The sequence below is a fragment of the Kogia breviceps genome, chromosome 6 (genome assembly GCF_026419965.1).
Source record: "Kogia breviceps isolate mKogBre1 chromosome 6, mKogBre1 haplotype 1, whole genome shotgun sequence".
Taxonomy (NCBI): domain Eukaryota; kingdom Metazoa; phylum Chordata; class Mammalia; order Artiodactyla; family Physeteridae; genus Kogia; species Kogia breviceps.
Window position 1 is genome coordinate 68,956,754 of NC_081315.1, and position 15,696 is coordinate 68,972,449.

At 34.3% G+C, this 15,696-nt stretch overlaps 1 protein-coding gene across 8 annotated transcripts in view; it reads left to right on the top strand.

Moving 5' to 3' along the window:
• TLL1 (tolloid like 1) overlaps window positions 1-15,696 on the top strand; it is a 261,648-nt gene that overhangs the window by 190,873 nt on the left and 55,079 nt on the right. For all 8 annotated transcript variants that reach the window (XM_067036943.1, XM_067036944.1, XM_059065868.2 and 5 more), the window contains 4 exons: window positions 810-955; window positions 10,583-10,778; window positions 12,857-12,982; window positions 14,089-14,249. In XM_067036943.1, coding sequence (XP_066893044.1) covers window positions 810-955; window positions 10,583-10,778; window positions 12,857-12,982; window positions 14,089-14,249 — 629 coding nt within the window. The remainder of the gene's footprint in view (window positions 1-809; window positions 956-10,582; window positions 10,779-12,856; window positions 12,983-14,088; window positions 14,250-15,696) is intronic.

Consider the following 15,696-nt stretch of genomic DNA (forward strand, 5'->3'; position numbering starts at 1 on the left):
GTGTATTTGATGCCTGTACTGCGGAAATGCCTTGATAAAGGAAACTGCACAGAAAGTAATTGTGCACAGTTCTGGAGCTTGCTTTGTCTAAATGAGAGAGTCAGCATTCAAGAAGAATTTACTAGAGGCTTTGTTCTATATGTATCTAAAACAGTAAACTGGCATTGTGCTTCCTGGCTTTAAAAACCTTCTTGCCAGATCATGGGTAGAGAAGACCCTTCTTTCTCCTGCCTCTGCCAGCACAGAAGTTTAGGCTATTTCGAAGACAGAAGATTCCTGCTTCTCTTAGACTTTTAAGAGAATGGAAACATTTGTTTTAGATATTAACTGTGTGGTTGTGAAGAGTATGGTTTGGATGGAGCCACAGATGCTGAGCACAAGGGTCGCTCACAGCCAGAGGCCCAGGGAGTTTTGTGGAGCTTCTCTCCTGATCAGCTCCTCCATTGAGGTAAAAGACCTAAAGAAGCAGTTCAGAGAATCAAAGAGGAAACTCACATAGAATAAATTACAAAATCTCAAAAGGTTTTTAAAGTTTTTTTAAAAAATGTTTGTTTTTGTAAAAATGTGAATTAACAGTGATTTAAAAAATCATATATTCCTCTGCTGTTATCTAATATTTATAGTTAAGTGGCTAGGTTTTTTTTTTTTTTTAAACAACTAAATATTTACAACCAGCCAACCTTGATTTTTATAACCTGGTTTTTATGTACTCAGCTCCAGGCACCAAAACTAAAATGTTATCTTAGAAGAAAATGAAAATGAAATGGCATGTCTAGGCTTATTTATTTGTTTATCTTTGCTTTCCTCAGCTATCTGTGGAGGTGAGATACGTAAAAATGAAGGACAGATTCAGTCTCCTAATTATCCCGATGACTACAGGCCGATGAAAGAATGTGTATGGAAAATAGCAGTGTCAGAAGACTGCTATGTCGGGCTGACCTTTCAGGCCTTTGAGGTAAAGTCCTTCAGGCAGCCTTTGTGGGGCACATCCTCCATAAATGACAGTGCATTTAATGGGATCCTCATTAAAAAAGCAAAGAACTAGAGAATCAGCTTTTTCATCAACAAAGAAGCAAAGGATTGCCTATAAAATGCAACATCAAGAGCGAAAGAGGTTTTTTTTTTCTTCTTTCCTCTTACTGCAGACATTTTCAAGAAGATTAAAGTGAGTTTACATTATCTGTGCTTTTTGAATTAGAATGTTTGAAGTACTGTCAATAGTTTCTTTTGACAAATGCCCAGGCTTGTTTCACAAGAATGCTTGAAGAGTCCATTAAGTAAAAAACTTTTATTTCTCTTATAAACTAAGAGGTTAAATGTAGATCATCTTTTTTGTTGTTGTTACAGTGTAAATCCATTTTTCACCTTTTTATCATTATGCAGAAAATTATTTATATCAAAAAACAAGGATTTAAATATTCTTAGGAATTTTTGACTTCATCAAAAATATTTATTGGGGAAGAGATCAGCACCAACATTGCATTATTAGATGAGGGTAGAATAAACCAAAGCCCAGTCAGAATCCTACATCTAAAACTACTGCACTAGCTAATGTGTCATTTTTGTGTAGTGGGGAGAACAGAGTGAGGGATTAGAAGCTAAGAGATATGGGAATTTGTCAAGAACTTCTGAGCATGTTTAAATTACAGAATCCGGCTAGAAATTGAGAGCCCAAGGTGGAGTAGGAAGGAATGAAGAGGTGCTGGCAGTAGGTCCAGGAAAGAGTTAAAGATCCAGATGCCATTACTGGAGATTATTTCTTTCCTGAAATTAAAAGGCCTACTTACTGTCCAAGTGATCAGAAGGCCGGTGTAGAGAGCCCCATTTGTTGCCAGGATGTACTTGCCACTGAGTGTGGTGACTGTGTGGTGTCCCAGTCCCCATAGCAGGAGCTTCAGGGGAATCCAGGTGTTACTCAAAAGCCCAGAGAAACTCATACCCCCACCTGTAAACTGTGTAACATATTTTTTGGTATTGTCTCTACCCCTTTGCTTGTACCTTTTAATTTTCAAGACATATTTCTTTTCAATCATGAAAAAACTCTCTTTTATGCTGTGATCATGATGTTTATGCCCCTGACCCCTTTGCATTTTTGGAAACCTTGATTCTGAGATTATTTGATTCACATTTATTTTTAAATTTTATTGGATTGCAAACATTATTCAAATAGAACACTTTATTGTAGAGAGTAAACTAAAATTGGGTAGGATTCACTTTTTAGACCAAAACAACTGGTTCACTGAAAAATTATCTAATGACCACATTACATGTGTTAATATTTTGTGCTATTGCAAAAATTAAGAGATGAACTGCCTTTCAATATATAATTCAATGTTTTCTAGAATTCTATTATAGTAGTGATGTCATCAAATACATTCATTCCATGCACCTAAAAACTGAGATGCAGAAATTGCTGCCTTAGCTGGTTTGCATTTTTTTTTCTTTTTTGGTTTTCTGGGGTTGCTTTGTTTTTTTTGTTTTGATATATCAATATAGTAAGAGTGATAGTCTTCAAAAATAGGATAATGTAAGGACAAATAAGAAAGATTTACACCTCAGGCACTTAAAACCATGCCTGACACAAAGTAGTCATTTAATAAATACTTGTTGATTAAGTGAATGAATAAGTTATTGCTAAGCTTTGGAAATGAGGTAGAGTCATGTCAGTTTGGCTGATAGTACATTTTATTTATTATCTCTAGTTTCCTGTCCTTTCTTCATTTTGCTTTATTTCCTTATGTTTTTCCTCCTTTATTTATATGCTGGACATATTTGAATGTCTAGTAGGTCTCTCATCTTTAACTGACTAACATCAAGCCTTTGATTGTCTTGTTTTACACACATTAATCCACTCACCTTCAGTCTTCCCTATTTAAGTATTTAGTGTTTCAACATGTCACTATTTACTCAAGGAATATCACTAATTCCACTTTTTGTCTTAAACCCCAAGGCCAATTAATCAGCATATTCCATTTGCTTTGTCTTCAAAATATACCACATACATGACCACTTTATACCTACTTTCTGGCCACCACTGTTCTAATCACTGCCTCTTGCTTTGGAACTTTGGTGAGATCGTCACATCTCTATACTTGCCCTACATATCCTGATATCCACACAACAGCTGGGATGATACTTTCACAATATAAGTTATATCAAACACTCCTCTGCTTAAAGTTTTATGAAACACTACTCCTCATGTGCCTCATGGAGAAAATCTTTGTGTTAGATTTTCAGGCGTGCATTATAATGCTGTTGGCCATGAGTTCACTGTTAATGAACTGGAATATCTGTGAAGGTACCTTTAAACAGAAACACACATAAAGCAAGGTTAAGTATTGATTTGATGACAAAAATTTTGTGACCAGAAGCTCTCAGGAACCTAACCCTGTATTTCTCCAGGAGCCATGAATCAGTATTCAGTAACTCAGTGTTTTCAGTGACTTTGTTGCACTCAACTACTGCTAATACTGAGAATCAACTGTATATATTTTTAATTTGGTCTAGTGGTCATTAGGTGGTTTGTTTCAGTTACTCAGTTACCTGTTTATATCAATTTGTTTTTGTTTACATATTTTCAATATACAGCTTAAGCATTTTATATTTAAAATGTATAATTTTTAAAAGATCTTCACTATTTCTCAGTGTTTTTTGTCTTTCTCTGACAAAACTGTTTTTATTCACTGATATCAGTCTTTGACTTTTTCAAACACTTTCTATTTTTGTAACTCTTTTATTCCCTATGTTACTCTCTCCCTTTTCAGATAAAAGGGCCCTTAAGATAAGCTAGTTCTGTTGAAATCTACTATAAAGAACTTACTGGCTGTTCATTATTTATGCCTTTCTGTGAATTTATTTCATGAATATTCACTTCTCCTAAGGCTACTTAGATTTTAATGTAAGTACAGAAAGAAATCTGAACAAGTGCTTTTGTTAATGAGAGTAATAGAGTCTTAATACTTCTGTAATCATCACCTTTGGGAAGATTTTTCTTCTCTAGTAGTTACTGGTATGTTGACTCTTAAGACCAATACTGAAGTGAGTTTGTACATGAATGTAGATAATGTCTAAAATCATTTTGAAGAATTCATCTTCTCTTCAGCAGTGGTATTATTTGGAAAAAAAGCCTCTATACTACTATTTCATTTGAGAACTTTCAGTATGCAGAAATACATAAGAGAAAAAGTTGGGGAGACTTTATAGTACAACTTCAAAGAAATGTCAAGAAAGCAGGAAATAAGTGAAATAAACCCAGAGCTTAGTTGTGTTTAGTTAAAATCCCTACATACATTTATTTAAGTGGGATTACATTTGAGGTACTTAACCAATATTTCTACACACTGTGATTTGGTTATACTTTCCTTTTGAAAACCATAGTGTATAATAGTCTTTCCCATCATAACTAGGAACATTCTAAACTATATACGAAAGTTTTTTTTCTTGGTACAGTTTACCCTTGAACAACACAGGTTTGAACTGCAGGGGTCCACTTATATGTAGACTTTTTAAAATAAAGTACCTGTTATTTTCATTTTACAGATCTTTAAGTGTGAGGGAAAGTTTGTGTTTGATTAGAGATCACAATATATGGAATCAGAAGAATTAGGGTTTAAATGGTGAACCTCTCCAAACTATTTCAGCCTCCTTCCCTTGAGTGAGTCATTTATCAGTTCCTTTGCTTTTGAGGCAGAGATAGCAGTTGGCGGTTTTTCAGCTGTGCTGGGTTGGCACCCCTAACCCCTACGTTGTTCAAAGGTCAACTGTACTTTGTGAATTACCTGATTAAGAGTAATCCTTTAATTCCTTTAAATATTTTATATTAGTTTAAGTTAAGTAGACTAGTCTTTGTTAATGAACTAGGAAGCCAAGACAAGATCTTAATTAGTTAACATTTTAATGCTTGCCCTGCACTATTTTTGGATATTTGGCTAAGAATATATATTGGTTAATGACTATATAAGAGAATTAAGTAGCTCTTCAGAATTATAGTGTAGGCTATTATTCTGCTCTGAAAGATTAGATTAAATAAACTTGCCCAAGGTCACACAGTTCTTAATTTGTAGACTGTGAGTGATACCAATTCCATGGCCTGGCACTCTTACACCCAGGTCTTGGTAGCAAAATGAGGCATCTAATTCTCTCATGGCAATAAATTCTTTCCCATCATAACTATTGTCATTTGTACATTTGAGTTGTTTAATCAATAAATGCCTGTCAGTCAGGGACATGTCTGTTTATTCATCACTGTTTATATATTATCAAGTATATATTTATTATCTGGTCATCATAGGTTTTCAGTAAATATTTATTAAATTTATAAGTGAGTTAAAAATAATTGTGTCTTGAGGAAAAAGAAAAATCAAATGGCAGCATTGAGAAACCTGAATCACATAAAAATAGACCTAACCCAGCCTTATGGTTTTGATTTTCACATGGTTGAGCATTTTGTTTTTTCTCCTCCGTTTTTGAGCTCTAATTCTATACATATAAATATTCATTAAGTATTAAATAGCAATAATAAAACTAATACTAATTAATAAAATATTAAATATAACAGTGGTACATTTAAAAATAATCATCTATTAAACTTTTTTCCTTTTTATTTAAAATTCCTTTTGTCATAGCATTTATCACTTAAATTTACTGTATAATAAATGCTAATCTTGATTGTTTTTGTTAGTCATACTTTTCTTTAACATTTTACTCCAAAGCAAAAAATAATGACTTAGCATTGTTCCAAATGTATAGAATTTTAGGTTATGTTATCTATAAAAGTTAAATCATTTATGGAGTTGATAGTATGAATTATATTTTGAAATTACATTCTAACACTACCGTCATAGAAGACGGTAAAATAGACATAACATAAAATTTACCATCTTAACTGTTTTTTAAGTGTATAACACAGTAGTGTTAAGTACATTCACATTGTTGTGTAATCAACCTCCATAACACTTTTCATCCTGCAAAACTGAAACTCTTTACCCAGTAAGCAACAACTTCCCATTTCCCCCTTCCTCCAGCCCCTGGCAATCACTCTCTTCTTTATGTCTCTTTGAATTTGACTATTCTAGGTACCTCATGTAAGTGAAATCATACAATATTTGACTTTTTGTGTGACTTTTAAATTTCACTTAGTGTAATATCCTCAAGGTTCATCCATGTTATAGCACTTGAAAGGATTTCCTTCCTTTTTATGGCTAATATCCCATTTTATGTATAGACCACATTTTGCTTATCCATTCATCCACTGATGGACATTTGGATTGCTTCTACCCCTTGGCTATTATGGATAATGCTGATATGAACATGGATGTACAAGTATCTCTCCAAGACCCTGCTTTCAATTTTCCAAATATAATACCCGGAAGTGGAATTGCTGAATCATATGGTAATTTTATTTTCAATTTTTCAGGGAGTACGGGAGAGCTTTTACTGAAACTATTACCTAGAAACTTTGGAGTTTTCAGGGGTTTTTACAAATAAGTAGTTATTGCAGTAGATGTTTTTGCAATGTTATATTTATTTGGAAATTTGATTGTAAAATGAAAGCAAAGTGTATGAATGGCCCCTGAGCCTGGGTATGGTATCTTGCTCCAGGGCTGGCATTACTTCAGTCTTAGAGCTCTCCCACATGCACTGACCACAAAGCTCTGCACTGGTTGGCAGTGTTAGAATGAGAGGCTGACTACTTTAAGTTACTCTTAATTGATTTTAGATCTTGCTAAATAAAGTAACTCAGCTTTTTGATGCTTCCTCTCTAACCTGCCAGTAAAGACATGGACACCCACCCCCCCACTTAGTAATGAAGTGTAATATTAATCTCTTCTGGCTAAGCTTTGTACTTATTCTTCCTTCATTGTGAATTTGGATTTACTTCCAATATCATTTATATATCAGTTTTCTAAAAAAATTTTCAGAGCTTAATGTCACTTTCACTGTTTCCTCTATATACATATTAAGTCTGTTTACGTTATGATAAACTTGCCACTTTCCTATATGGTTTGTGTTCTGATTATCTTAAAGTCTGTAATAAATCAGCATTATCTTTACCAAACATATTTATTACATGTCCACGCTCTAAGTCAAGAAGAGACGGTTTTTCCTTTTCTTTTTTTTATGAATTACTAACTTTGGTGTTCTTTTTCTCATGGTACCTAAGGTTCCTGGCATAACATCAATGAACTTATCCACTTTTTAGCTTCAACCATATTTATTTCTTCAACTATATTTATACTAATTGACAAAGTAATCGATACTGCTGGAGAAAATGTTACACAAATAACACTAATAAAATAACTCAAACTCTCATTTGTGCTCACCATCATTACTGTTATGTGGATGTAGTTGAAGAGGTATAATTATAATTAACACCAATAGAGCAAATTTACTGTGCTGGTATTGCAATTAGAATTAATATAATTAAACTGATAAAACATGTAAACAAAGATCATGGAGGTCACTGATATGATATGTAGGTCAACAACCATGGCTTTTACTGTGTGAGACTACAGTGTATATTTCTATTGTTTTATCCCTAATACCAGGTAAATAATACTTAATGTATAAGTAATATATAATCATAAATAGGTACTGGTGGAATCAATCCTAAAATTGGTCATTTTTATTCATTTTACCCATGAGATATTTATACTTTGTGTATCATATAAAATGTTTAAAGCTCTAATTTTTACTAAGTAACCAGTGAATATACTATAAATTAAAATTGAAAGAGATCTATTGATTAACTGTTAAAGGAACAGAGTGAGTTTTATATACAGGGAAATACCCACTATCCTATATCCTTTTAATCACTGATCATTTGTAATTTTTTTTCAACAGTGTCTCTCTTGTTTTCTTCCTACTGTAATTTTCAAAAGCAGTAATTTCTTCAAAATAGTAATTAAAAGCCCATTTAAATTAGCCTTCTTATTTTTTACTCTGGTATGGCTTCTGATATGAAGCAATGTGATTTTTTTTCTACTAATTAACTTTCTATGGCAAGCAGCTACTTTCTTCATTGTGTGTTCTCACTCCCTTTCCTCTTTTAACTTAACCTTTTCCCCCCTTCCAAAATAATTCATGAGTTGCAAGCATTTCATTCTGTGCTGCTCAAGCAGGTGAAGATAGATAGGTTGACTTGCTGAGACCTTTGGTTATTTTTCCTACAGTTTTGTTATTTGTTCAGTTTTGCTTACCCTTTTATCAAGTTGTACACCTTGAGAGTTTTAGATGTTATTTTATGTGTCCCCTTAACCAATGAATAGACTTTGGCCATCTGGAAATGTTCTCATATTTATAGAGAACTCTGATTTTGAAGGGACTGTATTAAAGACTGAGAGAAGAAGGTATGCTATAGCTGGTCAGATTGGCCTTGTCACCCCAGTGACTAATTTTGTTCCTAGTGAGACTGCTAGCTCTCCTTCACCTCTCTATTTAACAGCTACTGTCTCAAAAGTATGCTTTAAATAATGAGTTTTTGCGTTTTTTTGTTTTGTTTTGTTTTTTGGGGGGTATGCGGGCCTCTCACTGTTGTGGCCCCTCCTGTTGCGGAGCACAGGCTCTGGACGCGCAGGCTCAGCGGCCATGGCTCACGGGCCCAGCCGCTCCGCGGCATGTGGGACCTTTCCTGGACCGGGGCAAGAATCCGTGTCCCCTGCATCAATAGGCGGACTCTCAACCACTGCGCCACCAGGGAAGCCCCAATTAGATTTTTTTTTTTTTTTTTTGCGGTATGCGGGCCTCTCACTGTTGTGGCCTCTCCCATTGCGGAGCACAGGCTCTGGACGCGCAGGTCTAGCGGCCATGGCTCACAGGCCTAGCTGCTCCGCGGCATGTGCGATCTTCCCGGACCAGGGCACGAACCCGTGTCTCCTGCATCGGCAGGCGGATTCTCAACCACTGCACCACCAGGGAAGCCCGAGATATTTTTAATGTTAAATATTTTCCAATTCTTTCCCATAATTCCACACATGAAGAGAATACATTTTTAGGGAAAAATCTGGATTTATGAGTCACAGTGAGCTCCTACTGATAGTAGGAGGAATTTAAAATTGCAACCTTCACTCCTGCCACCCCCACTGCTCATACTTCTTATCTTGTTTCACTTTGTATTCTTCCATAGAATGTATTACTTTCTAATATTTTATGATTATTATTTACCTTGTTTATTGTTCCTTTGCTCTCTACCCACCAGTATAAGCTCCAGCAGGGCAAGGCTCTGTTATTTTGATGAATGATGCATACTAAGCAGTGAGAAGAGTGCACAGCACAGAACTGGCACTGAATATTTATTGAAGAAATGAATGAATCCTGATTTGTGATTGGGAAATGGGCAGCAGTAAATGTAGTACTTAGTTCTAACCAAATCTGCTTCAAAATCTATTTTTTTCTGTTTGTCCTTATGCTGCCTAATTTGAAGACTATCATTGTTAATGTATTGACAAATCAGGAAATGACTTATTCAACCAACTATACCAAAAGTTTCATGCATACAGGTTGTAGTTCATAGAATGAATGTGTTCCCTGACATTCATTCTGTAGTAGGAGAATTCCATAAATTAGTGAATTGTATGTTGAATGATGGTTGACAATATGTGATACTTTTCATGGTTTATAATTATAGATGTCAGTGCTTTCCAGCTTCAGATACCTAATAAGTAGTTGACTCTATTAAGACTTCAGAGTTAGGGCCCATTTTCTATGAAAAAAAAAAAAAAACAAACAAGAATTTACTTAGAAATTGTCTTATAATTTATAAAACAATTTGTAAATTTTGTTTTGTTGTTTGTAGGAGTTTAGGGCTAAAACAAAGGTCTACAAACATTCACTTCTTCATAAAGCCAATAGTCTGAGTTAATATTTAAATTTAGTTGTTTAGGAAAGAGATTGAGTACATCCAGGGTGCACGGGTCGAGAATAATGTGTTAAGGTAAAAGGCTTATCTAAACATGGCTTTTACCCTGAGAGGGGCAGCCAGTGCTAGTTCTACAATGGAGCAGTCTCCCACACAAAGCTATGATAACTATGGATAAAGGATTTCATAGACTAGGAAGAAATGTAATCCCATGTTATCAGATTTTGCTTCAAAAAGATATGTATAATGTAAAATAGTGCACATTTGTCAATAATATGAATTCAGCCACTCTTGATAAAATAATGATTTTTTGATCAACTATGAGCAATTTTTATAACTATGTTTCAGAACAAATTATGCATTGCTTATAGCATATCTAGCCCAGATTTCTAATGATAATTATAAGTCTGGATTCTCTTAAATTCTATTTTCCAAAGAATTACTACCTGTATTTTAATTTTATTTTAGAAGGCAGGTTAACTTCTATTGATCCTAGTCCATGTGGATGCACTTTTTCATAGATTTTTTTCCTCTGTCTCTCTACCAGATTAATACATCCTTTATTCATAGACAGTGTAGATATTACCATACACACTCAACAGAAATGCTCTTTTGGTATAAGTAATATGGCCATGTTAGTACTATGGCACTGAGAATACATGATACTTTTTTATAGAAATTGTTTTGTCTATTAATGAGATAGATCACATATTTTTACTATTACAGATTGAGAGACATGACAACTGTGCCTATGACTACCTAGAAGTTCGAGATGGAACCAGTGAAAATAGTCCTTTAATAGGGCGTTTTTGTGGTTATGATAAACCTGAAGATATCAGATCTACCTCCAATACCTTGTGGATGAAGTTTGTTTCTGATGGAACTGTGAACAAAGCAGGGTTCGCTGCCAATTTTTTTAAAGGTAATTTGAAATCATTTAAAGTGGAAGCTTTTCTCCGTCAAGGGTAAATGTGGTATTTAGCTTTGAGTTAGGGGAGAAATAAAGTAATATTGAAGATTGAAGTATGCACTATTTGTAAAGATATTTTGATGGTTTTTGATGGAATAGTTTACTGGTTAAAAAACTGGAATTTGGAGATTTGTAGCACAGGGTAGGAACTCCCTTAGGATATTCTACCACCTGTTTTTTAGGAAATAGTAAAAATAGCAAAATCCAGAAATATACAGACAAGAGGAAAATATTTGCAATATAATCAACAAAGGGTTCATAACCAGAAGATTACTGATATATAGTTTATCAATTTATTTCCAGGTGGCAGCATTTCTAAACCATCTCTTAGAGAATAGAATTCTACCACATTAGATATAATTTATGGCCTCCTTAGTAGAACATTCTGATCCCTAAAATGTCTTTTTGACATTATTACTGATCAGCTTTAATTTCGAATTGTATAACCAAATTTTAGTTTATTTTCATGTCCCATGTTTGGTGTGTATTCCTCAGGTAAAAAGAAATGTATTTTAGTGCAAATTATAACATCAGATTTGTATTTTGAAAATTCATAGGCACTTAGGTTAAGTGTGTTATTATATAGAATAAAATTCTTTTATGGGAAGAGAAAATAAATTTTCTCTATAATAATTTTTTTTTTTTTTTTGCTGGGCCTCTCATTGTTGTGGCCTCTCGCGTTGCGGAGCACAGGCTCCGGACGCGCACTCAGCGGCCATGGCTCACGGGCCCAACCGCTCCACGGCATGTGGGATCCTTCCGTACCAGGGCACGAACCCATGTCCCCTGCATCCGCAGGCGGACTCTCAACCGCTGCGCCACCAGGAAAGCCCTATAATAATTTTTAAAGAATAAGTGATGGATTCAGTAGTGTATGTCAAAATTTAGTGTGAATAATATCTAGATATTTTCATTATTCAAAGAGCAATAATATAATGGATTTTCTCCTGATTACTTAGATGCTCACCATTTGAACTGAAAGGCAGAGAACCTTGGCACTTCTACTATATGTATTCCAAGTATTCATTAAAATGTTCATTTACATGCTTTAAATCTCCTCTGTGTTATATTTTACAGTAGAAGAAACATACTATGAGTCTCTCATGTGATGTTTGTGTATTTGCTTAACAAAATGCTTAGTCTTTGAATGATGCATAATTTCTCCAGAGAATATTGTTTGCTGTTTTCCTAACTCACAGTAGGTTATTCCTAAAGAGTGAGATTATGGAGTACCTTGTCATATGTGTTTTTTAAAATAGTATATATTTTTCATATGTCTATTTCAAATATATTTTCATGTTACCATATACAATTTAAATAGTTTCTGTTTACAAAAATATGGAATTATTGTATTTTCTGGATCAACATATCTATATAAAATATAGTGAATGTTTTCAATTTAAAGAGGTCTAGTAAGTTTCATAGTTTTCCTTCTTTTTAATTTTTAGTCACCATATTTTATTTCTTAATAATGATATTACTTTATTTTTTAATTTATTTATTTATTTATTTTTTGTGGTAGGCGGGCCTCTCACTGTTGTGGCCTCTCCCGTTGCGGAGCACAGGCTCCGGACGCGCAGGCTCAGCGGCCATGGCTCACGGGCCCAGCCGCTCCGCGGCACGTGGCATCCTCCCGGACCGGGGCACGAACCCGCGTCCCCTGCATCAGCAGGTGGACTCTCAACCACTGCGCCACCAGGGAAGACCAATATTACTTTAAAAGCATTTCTTTAGGCTACCTAGCAAACTATACAATGAAATGAACAGGTGAATCCATCTTTTTTAGTAAGTTTTTCTATTCCATTCTGAAAAATCTCCAGGTTTTAATAATCCTCTTTAACTTTAAATTGAGAAAAAAACATACTGTGTCTGAGATGAGGTGATCTTCAGTTGGCCCAGTCCTTCTGGTTCTTACACAATTCTTAGATCGCAGTGACATGGGTTCTTGTATGTCATCAGTCAAGGGCTTGCAAATTGTTCCTGTTCTTTTGTTGAAGAAATCAATTGTCTAATTGTCACCATTTTTATAGAGGAAGACGAGTGTGCCAAGCCTGACCATGGAGGCTGTGAGCAGCGTTGTCTGAACACACTGGGCAGTTACCAGTGCTCCTGCGAGCCTGGCTATGAGCTGGGACCTGACAAAAGGACCTGCGAAGGTGGGACCAGATTTGCACGGGGGGTTCCCTGCCTGAAACCCCTACCCATTTCCTTCTATCATGTAGTCTCATTGTCTTTCTCTTTTTATGCCTCCCTCTTATACTAGAATAAAATAGAAACAGTTATGAAGAAAATACAGTATCTTTAAAACACAGGACATTGTATTCCAGATAATAATGAAGTTATGTGGCTGTTATTTCCACGTGGCTACTAAAAATAAGTACACTTTAGAAACTTACCAAATATGGTAAACCTGAGATTACAGGTAGTTTTAAAAATATATTTATAAATATAGTAATATTTATATTAGTTAACATACATATCCACATATACATACATACGCCTATATACGCTAAGGCAATTCAAGACACCAGTTACTTTAACTAACTCTTAACTCCCTAGGAAAGAATTAGGAACTGTGTACAATATGTTCATTTCACTTAACTTGCTTCTGAAACCCTAATTTTCCTAATTTCACTATCAATAAGAAAGAGAGGTAACATAAATAGTACCTCTTTTAAATAGATCATCCAAAAGAGAAAGAAAACCAGTTGTTAAATGGAGTTTTTGGAATAACAAATATGCTCTATTTACTATAGTTTATCTTGCCTGCTAGCTCAGGTAACTCTTTCCTTGTCTTGGAAACAAGTAACAAGTTGCTTGTCTTGGGAAAAAAAAAAAAAAGAGTTTGGGGAAATAAACAATTGATTTTGGTATTACTACATCATGCTGTATTGTACTTTACATATATCTTTTTATTAATTCTCACAACAATCGTATGGTGTAGGTATTATTATACACATTTAAAATATAAGGAATATGACCCCCAGTTTTCTTTATATTGCTCGCCCAATTTTGAAGTGGTCTAAAATGTAAAGCCATCATTTTCTTCGCTCCAAAGCTACAAAATAGCACTTTATAAATTGGATTAGATGATTAAAATAGTTGTACTAAAGACTAAGGAATAGAGACTACAGCTTTCTAGATTTTGAAAAATCCAGAATATGGTTTAAATTTAATGCTGAGATGTTTGATTATCAATGGAAAGGTGCTAAGAAGAGGGTAGATTTATTAGGGGAAACCTTTCCCTTTTCTTTCTTTCTAGCGGCTTGTGGAGGACTTCTTACAAAACTGAATGGCACCATAACCACTCCAGGCTGGCCCAAGGAGTACCCTCCCAACAAACACTGCGTGTGGCAAGTTGTGGCACCAACACAGTACAGAATTTCTATGAAGTTTGAGTTTTTTGAATTGGAGGGCAATGAAGTAAGTGAATAATAAATATATTTTTTAATACAATGTTTTAGGAATCCCTAAAGGCAATCTGGTAAACTAAAAAAAAAAAAAAAAAAAAAGAAAGAGAGATAGAGAAGAAGAAAGAAAGGAAGGAAGAAGGAAGGGAGGGAGGAAGGAAAATTGCAGTAGTACAATAGTATGAACAGTGTAGTCTTTCTTTGCTCTATTTCTCATTTCTGCAACTGTTTATAATTCCTGTTGGCATTGGATATTTTAGACTGTCTCTGGGAGATTGAAAATTACCCCCCAGCATTTTCCTGATTTATTAAAGTACTATGAAAATATGAGGGTAATGCCACATAGATTTTTCTAGAAAAAATAAACCAAAATTCACTTATTGAGTCATAACAAAAATACCTTTTTGGGAAAACCTGGTATATTTCACTGTGGAAATGAGTATATTTTCATTATATAAGTAGTTTTTCATTATGAGTATGCTTATGGTTCACAGATAAAGTGAGAAAGATAGAGAGAGAAGAAGAAAGAAATTTTTTTAACCTCAATAAAACATGTATTTAGTTGCCACTATCTTTCCTTTGCCTTTATAGCTTACCATAGTAAACATCCAGTTTTCTGTCTGGTGATCACTTTTAAACAAGTGAAATCATTTATTTGAGAATTCCTATGTGCTGGTATACACACACCAAATTCAAATGGAATGTCAGGCCTAGAGATGACAGCTTTTAGAACTGTGTCTTGTGTGATTGGTCTACATTAAGTCCAAAGAAAATGTAATAAATGTTTGTTCTGTTTCAGCTTTTCTACTTTCTTTTCTTTTCTCTAACTCCCACATCCTTTCTCCCAACAACTTTTTTTTTCCTGTGTTTATTTGAAAATGAATGAGATCCAAAAATATGATAAAATTCACTCAAAAATTATTTTGTCTTTGATGTATATCTGTTGAACACTCACAAAGAACTGAGAGAACAGAAATATAATGTATCTGTGCTCCTGGACAATAATTGTTGGTAATATTTGTGGGTTTTATACCATAATTTTGTCTTTTTGTTTGAATCTTTGCTTCTTCTTTTTTCCCCCTCCCACTTATCCTTCTTTCTTTTAATCATTTTATAAAAATTCTGTTTGTAGTAGTCAAGGCACTTCTATGGTTTTGAGTTAAAAAGAAGAGCAGACTTTTGTGTTGCCTTAAAGGAAATTAAAATATGAAGTGTAATGCACTGATATTTCAGAGAATTGTACAATTTTAGAGCTCAATGGACCTTTTGAGATCTTCTTTACATCATGTAAGCTTTATGATGGAAAAGACTGCAATTTATATTTCTTACATAATTTATCCACATGAAACATCATTTTTCTTTAATATCTTAAATTTGGGGAAATATTAATATTAAAAATGTATTTTTATAGTAATCTTAGAACAGCTTTCATATAAGCAACACGTTTTAAAGATGGGAAT